We start from the raw sequence: 24,967 nt of genomic DNA, 5'->3' as shown, positions 1-24,967 counted from the left end.
AGAGGCCACATTCTTTGCAGTTCCATTACACACCTGAGGGTGAAGGTGTAGTGAACAGTGAGGCATCAGTAGTTTAAAAAATCCTTATGCCATCACAGGCCTGTCTTTGGTGCCAGACCACCATCACCAAGTATTTAGAGTGGTAAAGAGTTCTTACCTTGTCTTAGTGTTGATCTTCTCTTCTTGCATCCACACCTGTTACAGATCTTGATGTGTGAGACACTCTGCTGGTGTGCTAGAGAGTTCATGTGGGTCCTTTCTTTGTTTCTGGAAATAAGGAGCCACAGAGAAAGGTTTTAAATATACCCTGTAGAGCTAAAGGCACTGTTTTTCATATTAAAAGCTCTGAAATGGAAGTCAAAATCAAATCCTGTCCTGGAGTGCTCTGATGATCTGTTTTTGGTCAGGGAATCTGCTTTTGGTGAGGGACATGAACAAAGATGACTTATCCACAGTGTATAGAGGCGGTGTGAGTGCAGCAGTTTAAAGTAGACTGAGACTTAATTGTTTGCACTCCAGAGAAAGTGAACACATCGGCAGACTTGCAGATTCACAGCTCCAGTTCTTTCCTGAAGCTGAGAATAAACTAAAATAATGAGTGAGAAGGTTGTCATAGGCATTCAGAATTGCCAATTAGCTGAAACACCTGATGTTCATAAGGATCATTTGCATATATTCCATGTGCCTCTGATACATGAGGTTTGTGAGGTCTCTCAGTGGAAGTTCTAGGTTTGCTGGAGATTTCATTTTGTTTTTACTGAAGCTGAGAATAAGGAAATTCTTTCTGATCCTGGTCTTGCAGAGTAGGGCACATTGGTGCTTGATTTGTTCATCACATAAGAAAATGCATTTCTCCAACTGTTCTGCTTGATTCAGTAGAGGTAAAGAGGCTTTGAATGGAGTATGCATACTTTCTTCCATGACAGAAGAGATATGTGTACGCCCTTTCTACCAGTTCCTCTGAATCTGTGCTTCATTACAGAATTCAGAAATGAAACACCAAAAGCAATCTTTCTTACCACGTGGTGGCCAAAAAGGATTTGGTTTGAGACTGTGGGTCCCTTGCAAATCAGGAAATTAGCACAAAGTAAGCCAAAGACAACCTCATCATTTGGAGTTACAACTTGCTTCATCTCAGGACTTGCCTGCTCCCTTCGAACCTTGGCTCCTCCAGGAACATTCACTGGTACTTTAGAGTTAAAGAGAAGCTGCCGGAATGTCTTTCATTAATCTAACAAATTGTTCTAGGTGAAAAAAAGATGCTCTGTCTGAGTGGAGAGGTAGCCATTGCTGCCTCATTTGGTTACCTTGAAAAGGTCCCGAGCTGTCTCAAATAGCTGTATGACTAAAACCTCATTTTTTTCGTAATCTGTGTACATCTCTGTACAGCATGACCATGTGGAAGCCAGACCTGTGGCCTGCCAATGGCTGGTCATGCAGCTCTTGAAATTAAAAATGTTTGACTTATACCATTTTAGTTAAACTCTATTTTTTGAAGAAAAATAGTTCAAAAGTGGAATTCCAACTTTATTTTTTAAGGAGGGCGAAGCACCCAATACCCCCAGTGCAGGGAACATGCCCTAGATGCTCCTTTTTTAAATATTCTATGTGCCTTCTTTCTTAATGTGCAGAGACCATATTTCAGTCTTTATACATTTCATTGAAGTGCAATGTTATTGGCCAGGAGGTTATCACATCCTACTTTTCCAGCAGCTGCATGACTGAAGTGTAAACATTTTGTTATAGATTGCCCATAGTTACATCTACAAACTATCTCAGTGCTTAAAAGTGAGTTTCATTTGCAAATAGAATCACTAAAAAAGTGTTTTTCCCGGTGGCAGGTCCCATTTATTTGAGGAGCCATGCCACCACATCAAATGCTTTTTATATATACTAACTCTAAGATCACTGTAGCTTGATAAAAAGAGAAGTCCATGAGATACTGCAGTGTTGATCTTTAAGGATCCACATCACTAAACTGGGTCAGCATGAATTTATGACTAACATTAATGCTAATCTCTCTAGAGGAAACTAGTCTATCCTTATTACATGGATAATGTGGCTACGTTTCTGGATGGCTCTCTCACCATGAGCTTAGTATAAAACTCTCAACCTGCAAGTCAGAGCATTCTTTGCACTAGTTCGTTCTTCTCACTGTTTTCTTTCTGAGGACAGAATTCAGGATGATGGGGCAGGGCCTCCATTTCTTGAGTGTACACTGCCAGCTTAAGTGTTACCTAAAAAGATGCATAATTTCAGTGAAGGTAAGGAGAGGCTTGCAGTGCCTAAAAAGGACCCTATCCATTTGAGTTAGCAACTGCATTGTCTTTTGCCTTTAGATAGCATTTCACCTTTTTAGCAATACTACTGTCAAAGGTAACGTCAGTAGTAGTATTGCCGCTTCCATTGTTTACATGGCTGTTTGTACACACCTTCAGAAAGTATTATTATTGCTGGAACAATTACTGGAGTTGAGGCTCTTTTGGCATCCTTGCACATTAGGATTTGGCCTTTTGAACCTTTGGCCTTTCTCCAGTTGCAACCTCCCAGGAGGTATAATTTTTTCTGTTTTGAATTCTGTTGAGGGCCTTTGAATTAAAGTATAGCAGACATGTACACTCCTTATTAGCTGCTCTACAAGAATGCTGTCCACGACGGGTGTTTTAGTCTCCTGCCATGTAGCATTCATGCGTAGGTATTCTTGTAAGTTGGGCAAGTGTATAATTTTTATTTTAATATTTTACTCTGTGTTCCTGGTTGTGCTTGCTCATTGCGTGGGTGTGAAACTGTGAGGGAATGGCCTAGAATGCATCCTTTTCATCAAGTACATGCTGTCATAATGCATGCCAGCTAGAGATCTGTGCCCACAGATAAACTGGAGCTGAAGATTTCAAAAATATGCTGAGATGGAGATATTACAGGAGAAAATTCAAAAGTTAGCCCTTCAAAAAAAGATCTTTTCTTTTATCAACTGATGTAGTGAGCAGGTCTGTAATTCATTTCCTTGTCCCTATGCTTTGGTTATGAGCCCTCTACTGTAACTGCAACATAATGGTTGATGGTGCTGTTCATGTTTGCTTCCATGTATTATACACTAAAGTAGCTAACAAGCTGTCATAGACAGTGCCCAGAGTGTCTGCATGTATCCCTAACATGCTGTCATAGACAATGTCCGGAGTATCTCCATGCATCCCTAAGTATTTTTGCCAAATGAACAGACCTCCAGCTAGTTGATTTTCTCAGTCAGTTTGTCATTTGGGTCAGTAGTCAAACCTAGACCACTGTCAGCATTGCTAGGAACAGTGGTCCAGTGTCAGTAGGCTAGTGTTGTTTGTGTTGCTGTTTAAATTGTGCAAATAAAAGTTTTGCTTGTTTCAGTAGAGCCCAGTGTTTTGAGTACTACTTTCTCACACATTCAGAATAGTCACAACCCCATTTGTTCATGCTATCCCCTGTCTTCCTAGCTAGTGTTTTGTCTAGGCTTTTCTTCGAAATGGGTTATTATTTACATTATTTCCCATTTTAAATAGCTAATCATGAGCGGACAGGTGATCTGCTGTGGCAACCCCTAAATGGGAAAAGCCAAAAGAAGAAGATTGCCCATTTTAAATAGCAGGCTGATAGCTGCTGAGTGCTGACTGACCTTATTTTTGATTTTATAATGTTAACATAAAGCCCTAGCAGACCTACTCCTGACAGATTACTATTAGTGTTTTAAGCCATTTATTTTGTTTCCTGTCCACTTTGTCTTTCTTCTGTTTAAAGGTAACAAGCCTTTCCCTTTTATTCCACAAACAGCATCTCAGCTGGGGGTAATGTGTGTTAGTGGCTGTAGGACTGTCCTTTGTTTTGTTTCATCAGTTGGTCTTTCCCTGACCCATCTTACTGTATTTGTCTTGTCCCACAAGGCTGTACTGCTTGTCCAGCTTTGAATCTCATTAACAGTTTTTCCCCCATATAAAAGGTACTTTATCTTGTCTTTTGATTTGTATTGGGGTAGGGAATAAGTTAGTCTGTGGTTCTGATCTCTGCCTCTCTAATTCGGGGTCTGGGGTTTAGTCCTAATATCCCATTTTAGCCACAAAACAAGAAACATAGTTATCCACAATGAAAACAGTGATATAAGAAATGTACAAAATGACCAAATATTTCACAGGTAATCAAAATCCACACAGCAAATTTATTACAGTCCAAAATACTCTAGCGCCTCAGCTAAACAGCCTTTTTGAAGTTAATTTGCTGTGAAGTTTTTGGTCATTTTCTACATTTCTTCTATCACTGGTTTTGTTGTGGATATCTAATATCCATTTTTCTCTGTGAGGAGACTGCATGTTCCTCTCCACATTTGCATTTCATTTTTCTTAGTGTTGTAGGTTCCTGTCACCTACCAAAAAACATGCAGGGTGATGGGCTGCTTTAAACTGGCCATATGTATTGTATTTGCCCTTTTGGTTCTTGAGTAGGCCATGGCTGAAAAGGGTCATGGATGACCTATTCAGTTACCCAGTTAAATGAATAAATTAAAAAAATAAATTCAATTAAATAAGCACATAGATAAATAGAAAGAAAAAACATAAGCTTGTGTTAAGTATAGGCAAATGGTATTCACTGCTTCCAGGGTCTAGTCTCTTTTTGTCCAGTCTAAGAACTTTATCATACAATTCTTCCTGTGAATTTGTGCTCTTACAGATTTTGCAGCTTATTAGAATTCAGTCATCATTGTACACAGCTGTATGATGGCTGCAGTCAGTTTTGAAAGAATTGCTTTAGTTGCACATTCTGTCCCCTCTCCCTCCTCCTTCAAAGTTTGTGTTATAATGCTTCTGTGTCAATGCAGGCTGTTCTGAGTGTGCAAATTCTAGAACATTGCTGTTTCTAACGTGTTGGCATTATCAGGTAACATGCTTTTCTGTCCTCCACAGTTAGTTACAGCTTTGTTTGCTGGACACGTAAAAGCAAATTGTATTTCTGCAGCTCAAATCAGTTTGTTTACAAGCCTTTTGTTGCTGTCTTAGTTTGGCTTTATAGAGATTTTGATTTCTCTTTGTAGACCTATTGTTTCATTGCTTGAGTTTCAGAATAGCTTGCTTGTATTGTTCTGTAGTAGAGCAGTCTGATTTTCCTGTCAGGTATGGTTATTTACTCATTGTTTGTGTGGATGCTTTGTGTTAATAGTATTTTTCCGTGTGATTTTATTTTTGTTTATCTTTTATTGCCTTAAAGAGAAACTTCCTAAACAGTGTGATCCTTGTGTTACTTTTTTCTCTCTTCAGGAAAACAGTGTTTCTTGGTTCTGCGTCAACAGCAATTCAATGTCCAGGCACTTGTGGCGGTTGGAGATCGTGCAAGCAAGCAGATGGTAAAGTTTGCTGCCAAGTAAGTAAGAAACTATATCCTTCTGTCAGAGTAAACAATGCTGGGAACTAGGACTCATAGTGGCTGAATCCATTTTCACACATTTGTATCAATACAGGACTTTTGTTGAGTAAAACAGTTCTCCTGGCTAGGTTTCCATTATGACTAATTCATGACCATTCATTGAAAAAAGATAAATTGACATGCTTTCCTTGACATTAACGGTGAACTGATTCTGCGTAGTTTGCATAGACTAGCCACATTGATTTTGGTCCTTTCAATAAAAAAGAGGGTAACAAAAGACAAAAACATTTTGTGTTTTACTGCTCTGGTGGTTTTTTGTAATAGTACCATTACTAATGTGTATTTTTTTAAGGCTGTATTGTGCACCTTCAATTTATTAAACCTGTAATGTTTTATACTGTAGAATGAAAAAGAGGGCACTCTTTATAAACATTTCTTTTGGTTTGCTTCTGTTTAGCTGCATTGTTTTTTTTAGATACGCTGCCAGTTTTAAAAGAATTCAACTTGCTCATGTTATAAGAAAGAATAAAGAGTGATGACAAAAATACTGAGGATGATGAGTTTTCTGGACTTATTTAGACATAATGAGTTGTGCTTCTTCTAGTTTATGGTATTGCTATCCCCTTTTACCATTCTGAACTGCTAGACTATCTATGCTGTCTATCCTAAGAAAGAGATGGAAACAAACATTTTGTTCTCCCGAAGGCCCCAGGAGTAGTCACATTTTGTACTGAATATATGTGAGACATCTGACACAACTCTACATTTTTTTCAAGTCACAATGTGTAAAATGTATGCCTATACACGTGAGGCTTTCTAACCAGCAGCAAATGTTTAGAACTTTTACATATATTCCAGTTATATGAGGAAGGTATTTCCAGGAGGGTATGAGGCTGCAACAATCAGTAGCTAGAAGGTGTTAGAACGACTGTATTAAAATGAGTCTTCCCCCGCCCCCAAGCACATTCATTTAGTTTGGATTCTTTTTTTTTTTCCAAGTCTGATCTGTATTAATTTTTTCAGTTAGTATAAGCGTTGCAATTTTATGGCTAATTAAGTTTTTATCGAGTTTGTACCGTACATACTGTACTAATTGTGGAAAGGAAGCCATGGATTGTAGTAAGCAAGACAGTACAGGGGGTGGTTGACATGGTTCTTGATTCTGGCTGCTTTTACTTCACTGCCATTTGTTATTAATGTTTTATCAGCACATCTTGCTGCCTTTTGCAACAAGCATTGTAGTGAATCATACAAATTTTAAAGTCTTCTGTATTTGCCCTAGTATTTTAGTATAACTATAATTGACAGCTATTAATTAAAAAGTCTGGGGGGGAGGGGGGTGGGCATTTGCACTGCATAGATCTCTATTCCAGGAATATATGTGATAGGTAAGAGTGCAGGACATACCCTGTAAATTTTCACAACAGTAATGTAATTGGCCACTGTTGCAGGCCATCTGTCAGTTGTCCACTTTATAAGTCACTGTCTTTCTCTTCATATTTTCAAGCCATTTTGAATTAAAGTTGCCACTTTGCAGTTTTATTTATTTAGCTTTTATTTTATTCTTGAGAAATTAAAGTGAACTTTGTAGAAAAAATAAACTTATACAATAAAATGTTCCAGCAGGTCTCTGGATGACATTAGTAATTATCCATCTTGTTATGCAATTTAAAGTTGATACTTAGATTGCAGAAATAATTCTGGATGATATTTTCAGCATCCAGTCTTAACATTATGCTTAAATTCCAGTGGTTCTCTGACATTGTGGAAGTCTCGCTTTTCAGAAGGCTGATGCAAAAGTCTTGCAGACTAGTCTGCCTCTGCAGAGGTTTTCCCTTCCTGTTCTGTTTATTTTTTTTATTTTCCCTGCCATTAAGAGCCTGTCTTTTGAAGATGTTGCTTTTTGAAAATATAAAATAACCAATGAGCAGTGCTGTATAACAACGAAGTTTCCAAGACACAAACTACTATGCCAAAAATAAAAATTTAATAATGCAAAGCTTTCGGGCTAACCACCCTTCATCAGTACATAAAAATAATGCATTTTAATTTCCACTTTTAAATAGGGGTTAGTTGAAAACACATGATACAGCCAGCCAGTCATCATCAAGTAACAATTACAACATTTAAAACAATAGTGCCTGAATTTATAAAATATTTAAAAAACATCATTTGTATACTAAAAATAATAAATTAACTTCAGCATTAAAAAAGCGAACTACATGTACTTAGTATATATTTTCTCTCTGTTGTTTTACCAATTTTTGAAAATAGCCTTTATTCTCTGCACAGTGATGCTTGCTTTCTGATTTTTCTTGTTTTCGCACAAGTTATAGTTTTCAGTGCACAAAAGTATACCTTGGACAAACTGTTATCAGCCCTTTTCAAAAAATGCCATATAAAAACTAAATGGCAGCAAGTGACCACTGGAATGATCATCTGACAGGGTTTTTGTCAGTGTCCACGCCGTCTCTCCATTAAAAGGAAGGCTGCAGTAGTTCTTTTTTGTAAGCTTCCATTTTCAGTTCATCAGACAAAAGGCCAAGAAAGAAGCAAGACTGCTTTTAGTTGTTTCTTTTCAGTCAGTTGACACTAATTGGTCTCAGTTAAGTTAAGAAAGTGATGGTACTGTTTAAAAGTATCTTTATAGTTGCCAGTGACGTTTGCATAGAGGAATAAAGGTTTGACTACAGCCCAGGCAATCCAGATTCTGCAGGTGGTTCTAGCAGTTTACAAAGCAGCCAGAGAAGTATGTGAGTGCCATTATGGGAGGTGAGGGCAGAGTGGAGCAGGATTTACACAGCCATGACCACTCACAGGAGAGGCAGCATTGCAGTGGATGTCCTAGTGGTGGGCTTACAGCTAACCAACCATAGTCTGGTGACAGCCATCATTAGCGAGTGCACATGAGCTTGTACTCGCATGGAGGAGAGCATTGTGAGTCCACATAATGAGGTGGGTAGCCCATTCTCCATCTCCAGCCCCACCCAGGGACAGGATGAAAGACTTTTGCATGCTATTAATACCCAAATGCAGTTCAGAACTCCCCATTATCTGCCTGAATGGCTGCCCCTCTGGACAGCTGTAGCCTTAGCAGTTCTGGGGATTCCCCGCTGCTAGAGAATGAATGGACTTGAGTCTGATAATGGAAAACTTGATGTTTGGCATGTAGAAGAGGACACCTGGAAAAAAATATCCTCAAGAGTTTTCCTGTGAGTGAAGCATAAATCCTCATTACATTTTGTAGATCCTGTTTAATTTCTTCTCCCAGTTTCTGTTTTGAGGTGTGCTAGGTGTGCATAATAGAGTTCCCTCTGTGCCAAAAGAAGGGATTCTGGAAGGTATATTTACAGCTGATGGTATTTGTGGAGCATTGGGTCCAATGCTTTCCTTTTTGAGACTTTTTTTTTTATTTATTAATTTGAAGTTTGCCTATAGCCCGGTGATCATGGTACAGTTCTTTAGAGACTACAGTTCATTGCTGACCTCTGTAGCTGTAGGACCCTCTTTTTGTAAAACCTGTAATTACTTTTTGCCTTTTTACTTTCTTTTGTACTTTTTTGCAGCCCTGCAAGTGTCATTGCTTTCCTGCAACATTGTGAGATAGCATTTTATTCAGCTGGTCTTTACTGCATCGTCATTAACAGTGTCTACTACAGCATACTCTAGGACACTTTTAGGTCTCCCTTTTCCGAAATGAAAACTTCATTTCCATCTCAAATATTGCACTTTTTCTCCTTATCCAAGGATGTCTTGCAGTTTTAATCCTGATGTCTCATTTAGAGGGAAATAATCCTTGAGCTTACACTGCACCCCTTTGAATGTGATTCATCCTGAGCAGTAACAGTCCTATACTATTGCTCCATAGTTTTATATAACCTCTGTGAATGCTGTGAGATCAAATACTGGTGAATGTAGAAATATACTTGAACTGGAATTCATCTCCTTTAGAGGAAATCTATCTTTCCATGCTGTGCAGCAGTCTTCGAGTGTAGTATATTAAGTTGGGGAAATCAGAAAGGGTGCACCCTTCTGTGGGGTATCCTCCAGTAAAACATAAGTTTTAATTCTGCCATGAATTCATTTTTATCAGATTCAAGCAGAAGTCAAACTTATGCCTAACAAAACGGTGTCCTGGATCTCTTGTGCCACTGAAAGACTTTTATTTTTAAACTTGTGGTGATATTACGATGTTGGAGGAAGAAACCACTTACCAGAGTCGTTTAAAAAAAAATGTCCCCCATACTGGTCACTGTCACAGTCAAAATTAGATTCCCCACATTCAGGAAGCACATGTTTGACATGACTTCCAGAACTGTACCTTCCCCAGTAGCCTTGCAGACTGCCACCCACTCAGCCATCAGGACATTGTGGGAGTTTAAGGGTGACATTAGCTAATGTCATCTTCACACCTTTCCTGCCACAGTCTTAATGGTCAAATAGGGAATTCTTTTTCTGTACTCTTAGAGTATTTCTGATAGTTTCCAATGTCTGATAGTGAGTCTTGACAGTGATGTCATTGTTACAAAAGGACAATTGTATAGATCACAGAAAACTGGTCCATGTTAGTTGCCTTTTCTGCCTTGGCCTTAATTGTGAAGTGGATGCTAGACCATACTACACCAGGTTCACTGTGATGACAGCCAGGAGGAAAACCTAGACTATCTGGAAGTACACCCCTAAGAGGGTATGTGCCTGGTTTCATTCCATTATGTCGCTGGCCAAGGCCTTGGAGAAACATTCCTCCTAAGCGCAAGTAAATAAAAAAAATGGCAAAAAGAGACATGATGGGAAATCAAGGAGAGTCTGGTTGATAATAGTATTTTCTGTAGGTCTAGTGACACTGGACCCAGTGAAGTATTGTCACAGCCACTGACCGGAGGCAGGTTGCATTGAGTCTTCTGGTGTGATGGCTTTGTAGACTGCCATGTTTTCAGCTTCTAGTGTGTCCTTTACAATCAAAGCCATGGAGATGTGAGCTAGCTCTGAGGCCTCACTGAGGAAAGTTGTTTGTGATTTGCTAGGAGGAGAGTATTAGCCAGTTTATGCAGGTTTATCTAGGCTAAGCTTGGAAAGCCTTTGTTCAAGGAGAGTATCACAGATTATGTAGAATGCTTTTAATAAGTTAGGAAGCAAGGCAGCACAGTCCCCGCACACACACGATATCTTAAGAATAAAAAGGGAACTGTGTATGCAGTACTTGGAGGTACAAGTGAAATGGTTAGTGGGCAGTGCATCTGACAATTGTCCATGTGCATCACTATCAAGGATATGGGTGAGTGGACTAATGAGAACAGTTGTGTGTGGATGAGTGATTATGGCTCCCTTCCAGACTGATGGGACAACTCCCTCTCTGAAGCTGCTCCTAATAAGGAAGGTAACTGATGCAGCCACAGCAATTGCTGCTAGGCAGCTACATTTCAGGTAGTCCTTCTACATGCTACATGCTTTGACTTGACAGTGTAGTGATCTGATGTAACACCTACTAGCGCCCATTAATTAAAAGGTCTGTAAGGGTAAAAAAACATTTGTGTAGCAGGGATCTCCTTCCAGGAATGTATGCGAGAGTTAGATTGCCAGCAATGAGCTGTGATGTGATTGACCACTCTTGCTAGTTGAAGAGGACTAGTGGACCTGTCCAGGATAAGGAGGATATTTTGTAACACGTTTATTAAATTATTGTTTAAGACGTAGGCAAACATACATTCATAAATTTAAAAAAATGTTATATTCACAGTTACAAACATTATATATCACAAATGTTCTTTTATACAGTTATCCAACATTGCATGAATTGTTAAATTCCTGCCTTGTCTTAAACCCCACTCTTCCTCGAAAACATCCTGCATGTATTGTTCCTACAGTTTCCTTTTTTTCCTATGTAATTTGCTCCAACTCTTTTCCTAAAAATCTCACTTTTAGTTCTTTTATCTCTGTTACAATATCCCCTACTTCAGATACAGTTGGTATACACTTTGATTTCCATTTTCTAGTCATTGCATTTTTGGCAGCCATCAGAATTAAACTTAAAGAAGGCCTTACTTTGTCTAGGCAGTTCAGATCCTGTATCCCAGCTGAAAAAACATAATTTCCTTAGTTACACCCATTTACTCACCCATTATGTGTGACAGAGTACTCTGTAGGAAATTTTTTAAAAGTCTGCCAACTCATTTCACTCCCAAAACATACATTCGCAATTACCTTTTTCTTCTACTTTGCAACTCCAGCATTTGCCATCTACCCAAGGAAAAATTCTTTGGAGTCTGTTTGGGAAATAAAAATACCCATGTTAACATTTCCAAGCAAAAATCCTAAATCTTCTAGACATTGTTGCTTATTTGGGAGTCATACATATGTCCCCCCCATTATTTCCTTGTGAACTGCTTATCTAGTTTCTCTTACCAATCTTTTCTAATCTCCCATGACTGATTCCTATTTTATATGCCCTACTTATTATCCAGTTTTTAACATCAGCTTCTATTGTAGATTTCTCTTTGCCTATCCGTCCCTGATAGGAAAGGCAGTCTCTAGTCTGCAGTCCAAATGTCTTCTTGACCTCTTCTCATTCTATTACCTTTCCCAATCTATTTGCTCTCAATATCTTGGTTCCCTTGTCAGTTTTGTCCAATAAATTCCAGTCCCTCTTGCCTAATCATTAACCCCTAATTGTAGTCATCCCTTTCAGTAAAATCTCCTTTCTGCATTCTTGTGTTGGCCTAGATCTTATAGGTTCATAGGTTCATACTAGGCTATCTGCCCTATGGCATTTATAAGCCTAGCCAGAGTGTGTTTGGCTTTCGCCACCCATTTTACATTAATTTTGCTATGCCCTTTTTCGAGGTTAGTATACTGTGCCTCTGTCTAACAGTGACACAGAAGTGATACCTGGGGTAAACCTACGATCCCCCATCCACTCATCAAGATTCCTCTTGAAGAGAGCCAATGAGGGACTCTGCCTAACCTGGACTGGGATTTTATTCCAGAGTGAAGAGAGCCTCTGGGTTATGAATCTGTCCCACCAGCATGTCCTATTTATTTCAGTGCTGAGGTTCAAGTCTCTCGATCGTGTAGCTCGGAGGGATTTGGATTTTCTGAGGTGTAGCATGTCCATTAATTCCGGGTTGGACATGGCTTTATATGTCAGGCACAGATCGCCTCTGAGCAGGCGGTATGCCACTGAGTAGAGCTGGAGTTTCTTTAACCGGGCAGCACATGGCATCTGTTTGAGCCCTTTGATCCTCTTGGTGAGGTACTTTTGGGGTCTTTCCAGTTGCTGCAGGTGTCTGGTAAGGTACATCCCAAAAGGGGCATTGTACTCAATTATGGGCCTGATGAGGGATGAGTAAAGAGGCACGATGACCTCCCCTGATCTAGATGTGAATCCCTTCATGATTAGGTGGGCTATATAAAATGTTTTTCTAACCACTTTGGCCACGTGGTTGTCAAATGAGAGATTGCTCTCAACGTGGGTCCCCAGGTCCCTAATTACTTCTTCCGTACTTAATGGATTACCACTTATGTGGTAATTTGTGGGCACTTTGTTTTTGCCAAAGGGGATGACTATACACTTTTTGGCATTTAGCTTGAGGCCATGGCTCTGGCACCAGTTGTCTGTTTCTATGAGGCCCTTTTGGAGGATGCTTGTGTCGGCTGGAGAGTCGATTTAGGCGCCCAGTTTGCAGTCATCTGCGAACTTGGTCAGCCACAGTCCTTCCGTGTTGGCCTGCACCTCTGAGAAATATATACCGATCAAGAGAGGTCCCAGGACTGAGCCTTGTGGGACGCCACTTGTAACTGGTTTGGAGTCTGACATGGCTCCAGCAATTCTAACCATGTGGGTTCTGTCCTTGAGCCAGTTTGCAACCCATCTAGTGACATAGGGGTTTATATTTAAGCTGGTGAGCTTATCTATAATGCCCGAGTGGGGTATTGTATCGAAGGCTTTTGCGAGGTCCAGGTAGGCTGTGTGGACCACCTTCCCCTCGTCAATGGCCTTGGTGACTGTTTCAGAGAAATTGACCAGGTTTAAGAGGCAGGATCTGCCCTTAACAAAGCCGAACTGGGTAGGATCCAGTGTCAGTGTCCATGATGATTCTTTCCATAGCTTTGCAGACCAAGCTAGTCAGGCTTATGGGGCAATAGTTTCCAGGATCCGTTGAGGCACCACCTTTGTGGAGAGGGACCACCGTTGCTGTACGCCACTCTTTGGGTACATATCCTGTAGTAAGGCTGAGATTGAACAGTAGTTTTATGTTTGGGTTTAGCTCTTCTTGGAGTTCATGTAGTACGCAGCCCGGGACACTGTCTGGTCCCATTGATGCTGTGTTTTTTGCTTTGGAGAGGGCGGCTCTTACCTGAGCATCTGAGATGTCAGGGGGGCAGCACTCTGCTGGGATAGATATTTGCCCTTTTGGTGGGGGGGGGGGGGGTTGCTGAACCTGTCAGCTAAGATGTTGGCAATGTCTGTGGGTTTGGTGTATTTTTTGTCATTTTGGACTAATTCTGAGCATATCTGGGAATTCCCACCCAGGTTCCTAACATAACTAAAGAAAGCCTTGTGATTATCCTTAGTGTCCTGTGCAATTTTTCTGTCAAAGCTGGCCTTAGACGATTTTATGAGTGCCCGTAGTTTTTTGCCAATACTGATCAGAGATGCCCTCCCTTTTTGGGATTTTGCTCTATCATGTAGTAGCTTCCTCCTTCTATTGTATAGCTTGTTTATGGCTGGGGTCCACCAGACAGGACGTCTGCCTTTGGAGGATTGGGTCTTGGTTTTATTTGGGATTGCATGATCCATGCATTCCTGAAGGTGTTCATAGAATGCGTTTATAAAGGATTCTGCGGTCTGGGCCGTATTTTCCACAGGCCCGGGGGCTTTGAAGGATTCCACCTCGGTTTTGAGGAGTGTGAAATTTGCTTTAGAGAAGTTTTTCACTGTGGTTTTCTGGGCAGGGGGTGGGGTCGGGATGTGAATATCCAGTGAGATTAGTTTATGGTCTGATCTCACCAGTGAGGGATACACGTCTGGTCTGGAGCATAGAGTCCCCATGTTGGTGATGATCAGGTCCAGTATGTTTTCCCCTCTTGTGGGAGTGGTAACAAGTTGTTCCATAGCATTTGAGTTTTTAAATTCTAGGAACCTTTGTGCTAGGGTGTTGGAGCTAGAGTAAGGCTCCCAGTCTATGTTTGGGTAGTTGAAGTCGCCCAATATAATGGTGTTTGGAGAGACCTTCATATTTTCCAGTGTTCTCAGGAAGGCCGAGTGGAGTTCTTGGGTTTGGGAGGGTGGTCTGTAGCAGGCTGTAAACTGGAAGGCAGTTTTACCCACTGTTAGTTGCACATGGATAGTCTCTGATGCTTCGTGTTGTGCCACCAACCTGGAGATGTGGGTATCTTTGGCGAATATTGATACTCCCCCTCCTTTTGTGGTTCGGTCCAAGTTTTGGGGCCGAAAAGCATGGTATGAGGTATAACCTGTTAGTGCTGGGGTGCTCTCGGGAGCCTTGAACCAGGTTTCTGTTACTGCACAGATATCGATGTTCTCCATGCTAAGGAGAGTTTTGAGTGCATGCATCTTGAGGTTTAGACTTCTGGCGTTGAGTAGTACTACTCTTAGTTTCTTATCCCGTGTTATACCTATGGAGGTGGGTTTGTCTTTTGAGCCTTGCCTAAAAAAGGCACTATGGGGGTAGCAAGATCCTTTGCCAATATCCGAAAGCCCAGGGGGTGATAGGTGCAAGCCGTCCCTAGCGAAGCATCGTGGCTTGTCGAGCATGTCATCCCAGGCTGACAGGCATTGGATCCCCTTTGAATGACACCAATACTTAAGCCAGTTGTTGAAATTGATCATCTTGTCTTCATATTGTGGCATCATTCTTGGTGAGGGTAAGATGCTACTCAAGGTCAGGGTCATACCGGCCTGGGCTACATGCTCAGAGAGCTCCTCTGTCTCTTTTCATGTAGTCCAGGGAGGTACGTCTCAGGTCATTCACACCAGCATGGACAATGACTGAGTCATATTTGTACTTGCCTTGGAGTTACCTGAGTGCTTGTGTTATGTGGCGGATCCTAGCACCCGACAGGCAGCTCACCGTGACCTTCTCCTTGTTCAGCCTGGTGAGCGGGATGTCAGTGTGCCTGACGATAGTCACCTATTACAAGTGTATCAGGTGTGTTGTTTAGCCTTAAGGGCTGTGACTGTTTGGGACACTGGCTTTGTGAGCTATGTGTTGCACATGTTTTGTTTTGGGTGTGCGATTGCTTGGGTGTCTGCTTTGGAGGTCTCTGCTGCTTAGGCAGATTTTTATTTAGAGCCTCCAAGTATGTTTTTGTGTGTTTATGTGTTTGGTTTGCTGTCGTGGTAGGTCTATGTGAGACTGGAATTGTAGTGAGTGTGGTTTCCTTTTCCTCCTGACTGGTTACGCCAGTACTGAGTTGAGAGAGCTTAGCCTCCAGTTTGGGTGTATGGTTGCATCTCTCACATGTGTTGGAATTTGTTGGGAGGAGGAGAGGGTTGTCTGTGTACATGAGGCAGTTGTAACATTGCCTCAAGATTCCCAGATTCACCAGCTGGACCGGAGAGGAGATTGACAACTGACCTTTGGACATGCTAGAATAGTATTGGGAATTCCTTTATAATTGAAAAAAAAGGGCCAATGGGGAACAAGGTACTCAAGGGGAGTTTGTGAGGGTGTAGTGCTTTTAATTTTTTAGTGCTGACTTTCTGCTACTTTATGAATGTAATATTATGTATGGTATTTTTATTCTCCTTAAGGATCTGCATCCAAAATCCTACTGTCTCTTTATTTATTGAATTTCCTCCTTGCTTCGTCATCCCTTTCCATTTTGAATTATAGCTTTTTGCTTGTGTTATGTATATGCGCCTTAACTGTGTAGCTCTAAAGTATTCCTTAAAATAAGGTACTCCTAAACCACTTTGCTCTACTGGAAGGATCAAGTTATCCCACTATCCCCTTGTTGTGTTCACCTCACAGATAAAATCCTTCAACTGTTAATTAATTAATGTCCCCAACTTCTCCTCTGGTTGATAAAAATATGCCTGACCTATATATAAACTAAAGGGACTAAAACATTTTCACTGCTTGTATCTTGCTATACATATCTGTAAACAAGAGCTTCCAGTTTCAGTTTTTGTATTATCCTTTGTTTGGTCTCTTCCCACATATTTTTAGCTGTCATAACAGAATCCTTTTTAACAAGTATTCTTAAATACTACATTTTACCATGGCTCCATAAATGTGGATATTGCTGAAACAATTCATCTGTGCCTTTGTTTTGTCCTCATTAATTTTATATCCTGAAAAGATCTGAAACTGTCTCAGAATGTTCCACAGCACTGAGGTGTCCTTCGCTGGTTTTATTAGTACAAAACAATAATCTGCAAATAAAACCAACTTTTCTTGATTACCATACCAGTTATATCCGATTACCATACCAGTTATATCCTTGAATTTCTGAGTCCCTTATTTTCTTTGCCAGTGGTTCTTAATGTAATGCAAACAACAAAAGGGAAAGCAGACAGCCCTGCCTAGTTCCTCTACTCAAGCAGAAGTTATCAGAGAGGACCCCTCACACTTTAATTTTAACTCCAAATCCTCATATATGCTCCTAATCAGCCTTATAATTGTATCCGGGAAAGCAAATAATTCCATTGCCCTACTCAAGCAGTCTCCGTCTACTCTGTCAGATGTTTTCTCTGCATCAAGACCCAGCAGTAACAGTGGTATGTTCTTACATTCTTCTTCCCTCGGGATCATCAGTGTTCTGTTAATATTGTCACATGTTTGCCTCCCCTCCACAAAACCACACTGATAAATATCTGTCTTGTTTTGGTATCACTTTTGCCGTTGTTTTAACCATTATAGACATAAACACCAGGATGCTGGTACTTCTCCTCCTCTTAAAATACTCTTAAAACTTTCCAGATATTTATCAGTTTTTCCCTCCTAGCTACTAAACTTCCACAGGAATACCATCTATTCATGGGAGTTTCCTGTAGATTGGCTATACTTAGCCATTTTTATCTCATCTCTTCCTATCTTAACTGTTAGTACTTGAGCTTCATCTACCTCTAACCTTGGCATATTTAATTCTTCTGTAAACATTTCCATTTGCACCTTTTCTTGATTTCCATGTTTCTGTGCTTTATACAAACGTTCATAAAATTTTCAAAATATTTCTAATACTTCTACAGTACCTGTTATCTTCCTTGTTATAAGCACCCTAAGCTTGGTGACAGCCCTTTCCACTTTCTGTTGCCTAAGTCATTGTGCTAACAGTTTTTGTGCTCTAGAATTATCATCAAAAACAGTTGCTTAACAGCAGTCTTTCTAAACTCGTGCATATTATTGAGGTAATGCCTTATTTTCTGTTTAGCATTCTTCAGTTTCTCCTTTTCTTGTTCTGACAGATTCCCCCTATTTTGCAATACTTTAACATTTGTCAGTCCCTATAAATAATTCTGGTCAATTCTTAGCCATATCTCCCTTTCCTTTATTTCCACCCTAGTTTTAAACTCCACTTTAATTTTATTCCACTCCCTAGCTATATTTTCAGAAGAAATTTCTATCTTCTCTAGTAGCTCCTGAATTAATTCCAAAACCCATTCCTTAAATTCCTCTCTTTTCAGTTAATAGGTGGGAAAGTACCAGTGTCTCATTTTTATTTCATTACCTTACATTTTTATTTTAGTTATTATCGGCACATGATCTGAAGGGTTTGCTTTTATTTCCCTGAAAAGCCAAAATACCGACGACCACAAGATCGAGACAAAAATCACGAAACACAGAATCACAAATCACGTAAATATTCAGAGGGCAAGTGAATACTTGTCCAATGGGAGGATTTTGCCATTTTTCCACTGTAGTGTGATCCCAGAGTTAGGGGTGTGTGAGGGGCATAGCCCCCCCATCTTGGTGGGTTTTAGGTGGTAAGTTGTTATTTACTGTTGTTTTAGACAAGTATTCACTTGCCCTGAGAATACTTATGCAATTCATGATTCCATGATGTCCTTCAAGGATGCATCTGCAGTCCTAACATATGGGTTGTCCTGCCCCAGGCAGCCCCTCGGTCGGCCGGATTCCAAAGTCCGGGTCCGGCCTCGGCTGATGTCGCACTTCACCCGACGTCATAGCTGCTGTGTATTGGGTATAAAGGCATCAGCCGACGCCATTTTCCTCAGTCTTTCTTGCCGCGTGGTGCCCGAAGCAGAAGCTGTTCGCAAGTGCCGGTTGGCCAGATCCAGAGATTTCTACTACCGAAGACTTCTAAAAAGCTAAGTACCCCGTTGGGGACTCTTTCTTGCCTCAGCCGATGTCAGAAAAAGTAAATAATTGTTTAACTTGTGGGAAACAAATACCTCATAAGGATTTCCACTCTTACTGCCTTCCTTGTTTAGGCCCAGACCACGATGTATCAGCTTGTCTAGCCTGTGCTTCCTTCAACCGACGGACGCCTAGACGTCGGTCGGAGTTTGCAGAGGAGTTTTTTGGTCCCGCTTTTGCATACAAAATGCCATCGGAGACTCCGACTACACAATTAGCTAAAAAGCGTAAGGAAAAGGACCGACACTCGCGGTCCGCGGTTTCGGCTGAAACCACGGTTAAGCCAACCGCGAGTGTCTCGGTTTCGGCTGAAACCGAGTCCTCGGTTCTTCCTTTGGCCGAAAGCATGCCTCCGATAGCCGAGGCCTCACAGAGCATGGCTGAATCTGCTACTGAAATTACCCCTGCTGAAGCAGGCACCTAGGATTTATCAGATACTATTCCTTTAGACATATCTATCCCTGCCCGTGGAGCTGCTAGACCCCCTGCATCTATGTCTATCAAGGGTTTTTCCAGGGCTAAAGCAGCTAAATCTTCTAAGGCCTTACCTGCTAAAACTCCCTCACACAGGCCTACCTCTAGTTCCCAAATGCTCAGCCTGGCTGAGGATCTCATTTCTTTGATCAGGGGATCCCAACCTCACCCAGACAGGGCCTCTCAACCCCCTCCAGATAAGAGGCCTAGAACTGAACCCCCGGATCCTGTTTCTACAGACTATTCCTCGAATGACTCTGATATTTCAGACCCTCCGGAAGGCCTATATTCTCCTTATGAGGATTCTGATGCAGAAGACTCCATTCCTTCTGCCTCTCCTCCTGAAGAATTTTCTTTTGGGGAAACCTTACATGCTATGAGAGAACATTTTCAATGGCAGGGCCAGGATTTTTCAGATTCAAGGAAAAGGCTAAGGACCTTTTTACATTTACCACAGCATAGGCCTTTAGCCATTCCTCCAGTACTAACTGTTGTTGATGATGCATATAATGATGCCTGTACTGCCCCTGATTCTCTCCCTCTGGCCCCTGCCAAGCCTGACAGATATTACAGGGTCCCGGACACACACTACCATTTGTATAAGGCTCCTATTGCAGATCCTGAAACCATTTCACAGGGCCCCAAAGCTGTAGCAGCTGCCTCTGCCAAAAACCCTCTCCCCTCTGAAAGGGAATCTAGAGCATTAGAGAGATGGGGTAAAAAGGTTTATACTTCTGCTACTCTTTCGGCCAGGGCCTTAAACTGTCAATTTCACATGATTCAGTACCAGGAATTTTTGTTAGACCAGCTAAATAAAAAACTGTTCTCTCCTGAACCTATAGACCGTAAGTCCCTTCAGGATTTGGTACATAATTCTCAGCAGGTCAGTAACCATTTCTTAAAATGTGGCTATGATGCACTGGAGGCTTCCTTTAGATCAGCTATGACTGGAACAGTGATTAGAAGGCATGCCTGGTTAAAAGAACAATCCTTACCAGACCATGTTAAGTCAAACCTCCTAGATGCTCCTATGGAGAAACAAAGTTTGTTTGGCTCCCCTGCACAGCAGGTTCTAAAGAAGGTGGAAGAAAAAGTAAAATCTGTCCAAACAGTCAAGGATTTCTTACAGGTCCAACCTCCGAGGTTTAGCAGAAATTGGCCTTCGAAGAATTGGTCCTTTCCAGACACCTCCAGAGCACAGAGAGGCAGAAATAGATGCCCAAGAGGCAGAGGTCAATCCAGGGGTGCCTACAGGGGACGTCAGTGGCAGCCTAACAACCAGAGAAGTACTGCCACAGATTCAGCTACAACCACTTCCACAGGACAGACACAATGACTTGGCTCTGATTCCGCCTACCAGGGAACAACTGGAAGCACCCTTGGGCGGAAAACTAGCCTTATTTTCCGTAAACTGGCATTACATTACAGGAGACAAATGGACTTTACAAACAATAGACAAAGGCTACAGGTTTCACTTCCACACTCTACCAAAAAGAGAGGAATGCCAAACCTACCACCAAGCCAAAAAACAAACGCTCTAAGACAAATCAACAACCTACTAAGGATGAGAGCTATAGAAAAGGTACCGCCTATGGAACAAGGACAAGGATTTTACTCCAGACTTTTCCTTGTACCAAGAAAAGAAAATCAATGGAGGCCTATTCTCGACCTGTCCGCTCTGAACACATACCTCATTGTTCCAAAATTCAAAATGCTGACCCTACAGCAACTTCTTCCCATGCTGGGCAAGGAGTCTTGGCTGGTGACTCTAGATCTCAAGGAGGCATACCTGCACGTCCCTATACAACCAGATTGCAGAAGACACCTCAGATTTCTTGCAGGATCAGAGCATTATCAATTCTCAGCATTGCCCTTTGGCTTATCTACTGTGCCCAGAGTATTCACGAAATGCCTGGCATCAGTAATTGCTCATTGCAGGCTTCAGGGAATTCAAATTTACCCATACCTGGACGACTGCCTAATACAAGCAGACAACAAGACAAAATTAACAAAAGATTTGGAAAAGGTTATACAACTGCTGCAAGCCTTGGGATACACAGTCAACATGCAAAAGTCAAGGCTGGTACCATCCCAAAGGATAACATTCTTGGGTGCAGAACTGGACACCTCAACTCAGATGGCATTTCTCACAGAAGAAAAACAAAAGCAACTACCACTCTATTTCATGACATTAACAACACAGACCCAGCTTACTGCAAGGAAAGTCCTGTAAGCCCTGGGTTACATGGCATCCTGCATAATATTGATTCCGCATGCCAGACTGCATATGAAAAAGTTGCAATGGTACCTAAGGAATGTATGGTCTCAACACAAGCACAGTCTAGAAGCCCAGATTCCAATAATTCCATGCCTGAAGCAAGAATTCCTGTGGTGGGCTCAGGCCTGTCAGTTGAACAGAGGATTGCCTTTCCACAAACCACATCCAAGCCAGACCATCACCACGGACGCCTCAGACCTAGGCTGGGGGGCGCACATGGTGGACAAGTGTATACAAGGCCTATGGACACAAGACCAGCTGAATCTACACATAAATCAAAAGGAGATGCTGGCAGTGAAACATGCAATCCAGGCATTCAGACCATTTCTTCAACAAGGTCACCTGCTGATAAGGACGGACAACACCACAGTCATGTGGTACATCAACAAACAGGGAGGTACACACTCATATCCTCTATGCCGGATGGCAATGGACCTGTGGAACGTGGCCCTGAACCTCAACATTCAACTCCAGGCCAGATTTGTACCAGGAAAAGAAAATTCACTAGCAGACACCTTAAGCAGAACTACCACGGATGCTCACGAATGGATGCTGCATCCAGATATCTTCAAAACCATAACAAAGAAATGGGGACTACCAGAAATAGACCTGTTCGCCTCCCCACACAACCACCAATTGAAGAAATTCTGCACAAGAGCATACCACCCACTTGCTTGGAGGGTGGACTCCCTATCCTTCAGCTGGAAAAACCTGACAGCATATGCATTCCCACCTCTTCCTTTGATGTACAAAGTCCTACTGAAGATCAAAGAGGATCAGCCAATGATAATCCTGATAGCTCCAGACTGGCCGAGGCAACATTGGTACCCGCTACTGAGAAGCATGTCTCGGACACACGCATATCCTCTACCTCTATGTCCTTTACTTCTAACACAGAACAACTACAAGATCCTACATCCAAACTTGAAAACACTACAGCTAGCTGCTTGGAATATTGCATAAAACAAAATAACCCAGATTTATCTCAGAGGGTTAAGGACATTATCCTGGAGGCTCGCAGACCTTCCACAAGGAAGACTTATTCAGCCAAATGGAAAAGATACCTCATTTGGAGTGCAGCAAAAGGGGAAAATGCATCATTAACAAACATAGCAAACATCCTGGAATACTTAGCAGAACTCTTCCACAATGGCCTTTCCTACTCCTCCATTAAGATTCATGCATCAGCAATTTCAGCAGAATACAACATGGATCCTCCAGTCTTCTCTCATCCTCTACTCAGGCAGTTCCTGAGAGGAATTAAAAATGTAAAGCCTCCAAGGAAACCACCTTTGCCTACATGGGATCTTAACTTTGTGCTGGAAAAGTTAACACTTCCCCCTTTTGAACCAGCAGCAACAGCAGAATTACAGTTCTTATCTTGGAAAACTGCTTTCCTGCTTGCAATCACTTCAGCAAGAAGGGTATCTGAGTTACAGGCATTAATGGCAGTACAGCCCTTCCTTATCTTCCATCAGGATAGAGTGTCTCTGAGAACTAACCCTACTTTTATGCAAGAAGTGGTCTCCAGAGTATCATTGAACCAAGCGATTCACTTGCCTACATTCTTCCCCAACCCACAGAACAGGGGGGAAAGACTACTACATACCTTGGATGTGCACAGACAATTACGCTACTATCTTGACAGAACTAAGACCAACAGAAAAACTGACCAGCTTCTGGTAGCATATGCAACAGGAATGCAAGGAAAAGCAATTTCAAAACAGACAATCTCAAAATGGATAGGAAATTGCATTAGATTTTGTTACTCTTTCTATGGAAAGACAACTCCAGAAAATATCAGGCCTCACTCCACAAGAGCTACAGCCACCACTACAGCTTTCCTACGAGGAGTGGCTACCAAAGACATTTTAGAAGCTGCTACTTGGAGCTCCGTGCATACATTTGCCAAGCATTATAATCTTCCTTTATACTCCAGATCCCGAGCAGGTTTTGCAACTGCTGTTTTGCAAGGGATCTTAACTACACCATCTTTATCTTAGTACCTCCTCCCCCAGTTTGGCTATGGAATTCTACCCATATGTTAGGACTGCAGATGCATCCTTGAAGGACATAGTACAGTTTTGTACCTACCATAAATGTAGATGTCCGATAGGTATGCATCTGCAGTCAGGATTACCCGCCCTCCTTCCCCTCTGTGGTATTCCTAGGGTATTTACCCCTCTTGTAGCTAGCTGGGGGAATCTATTATGGTGTATTTGTTTGTATATATGTATATACATTCTTATATTGTTTGCTCTCTACTGTTTGGAATTATTTGCATTTATCCAAATTTAGCCTTCCTAGAGGGCACCTGGCATCTGGGGCAAGAAACACTGAGGAAAATGGCGTCGGCTGATGCCTTTATACCCAATACACAGCAGCTATGACGTCGGGTGAAGTGTGACATCAGCCGAGGCCGGACCCGGACTTTGGAATCCGTCCGACCGAGGGGCTGCCTGGGGCAGGACAACCCATATGTTAGGACTGCAGATGCATACCTATCGGACATCTACATTTATGGTAGGTACAAAACTGTACTTTTCTTGTGTTTTGTCTCGGTCTTGTGGTCATTGGTATTATGGCTTTTTGGGAAATAAAAGTAGACCCGATCTGAAGTAGTCATTGGGTGTGTTTCAAGACCTTCAATTAAATGCACATGTTCCTGTGAGATATAAATTCTATCTAGCCTAGCCCAGTTTTAGTATCTTGGAGAATAATATGTAAAGTCACTCAAAACTTCTATTACTGAATTCATATCTTTCATGCCAAGCATTTTTATAAACTTCTTCAAAAATCTACCCCCCATTGTTATATTTTCCCTTCTAGGCCCCCCAGACACATCTTCACTGTTGCAAAGCAAATGCCAGTCTCCACCTACAAGTAATATTCCTTGCTGAAAGCTGATTATTTCTCCAGAATTTTCTTAAGCTCGATTATAGCAGTTTTAGGTGGAGTGTAAATGCATGTCAGTGTAATCCTCGTCCCTTGCTAGTAGTCCCTTCAGTACTATATATCTTCCATTATTTTCTTTTTTTTATTTTGCTTTCTATCATTATTGGAGCTTGTTTTGCAATTAATGTAAGTACTCTTCTTTTCCTTTGCCCCAGATATTCCACTGAATAACCATTCTGAAACCTTTCTTTATCAAATCCACATGTTCAGTTCGTCCAGGTATGTCTCCTATACCATAGCTATTTGCACTCTGCATTTTTAATATAGTTCACTACTCTTTCTTTTTTATATTTACCTGTAAGACCATTCAGATTGAAAGACGTTAGTGGAAGCATCGTTTTCTTATACAGTTATTATTGCCGCCTTTTATGTATAACTGCTTTTTTTTGTTAAATGTCTACTTCCAACTTTTATGATACATGCATATACTGTTCTGCAGTTTGGTCTGTTATAAAGTTGTTTCTAGTCGTATCCATTTGGGCCTGTTCCACATCTTGGATAACTGTTTTTTTTTTTTGAAAGCCCTCGAACAGAACAA

General features: G+C 41.4%; 1 protein-coding gene across 1 annotated transcript in view; it reads left to right on the top strand.

Annotated features, from left to right (window-relative positions):
* DARS1 (aspartyl-tRNA synthetase 1) overlaps positions 1-24,967 on the top strand; it is a gene marked incomplete in the record, with an annotated part of 1,501,614 nt that overhangs the window by 511,030 nt on the left and 965,617 nt on the right. The window contains 1 exon segment of the mRNA XM_044074962.1: positions 5,274-5,376. Within this exon segment, the coding sequence (XP_043930897.1) occupies positions 5,274-5,376 (103 nt within the window).

Source organism: Protopterus annectens, chromosome 6.part0, assembly GCF_019279795.1.
Source record: "Protopterus annectens isolate FY-2018-M chromosome 6.part0, PAN1.0, whole genome shotgun sequence".
Classification (NCBI taxonomy): Eukaryota; Metazoa; Chordata; order Ceratodontiformes; family Protopteridae; genus Protopterus; species Protopterus annectens.
Note: the sequence above shows the minus strand (reverse complement) of the source record. Positions and strands in the feature narration are given on the sequence as shown.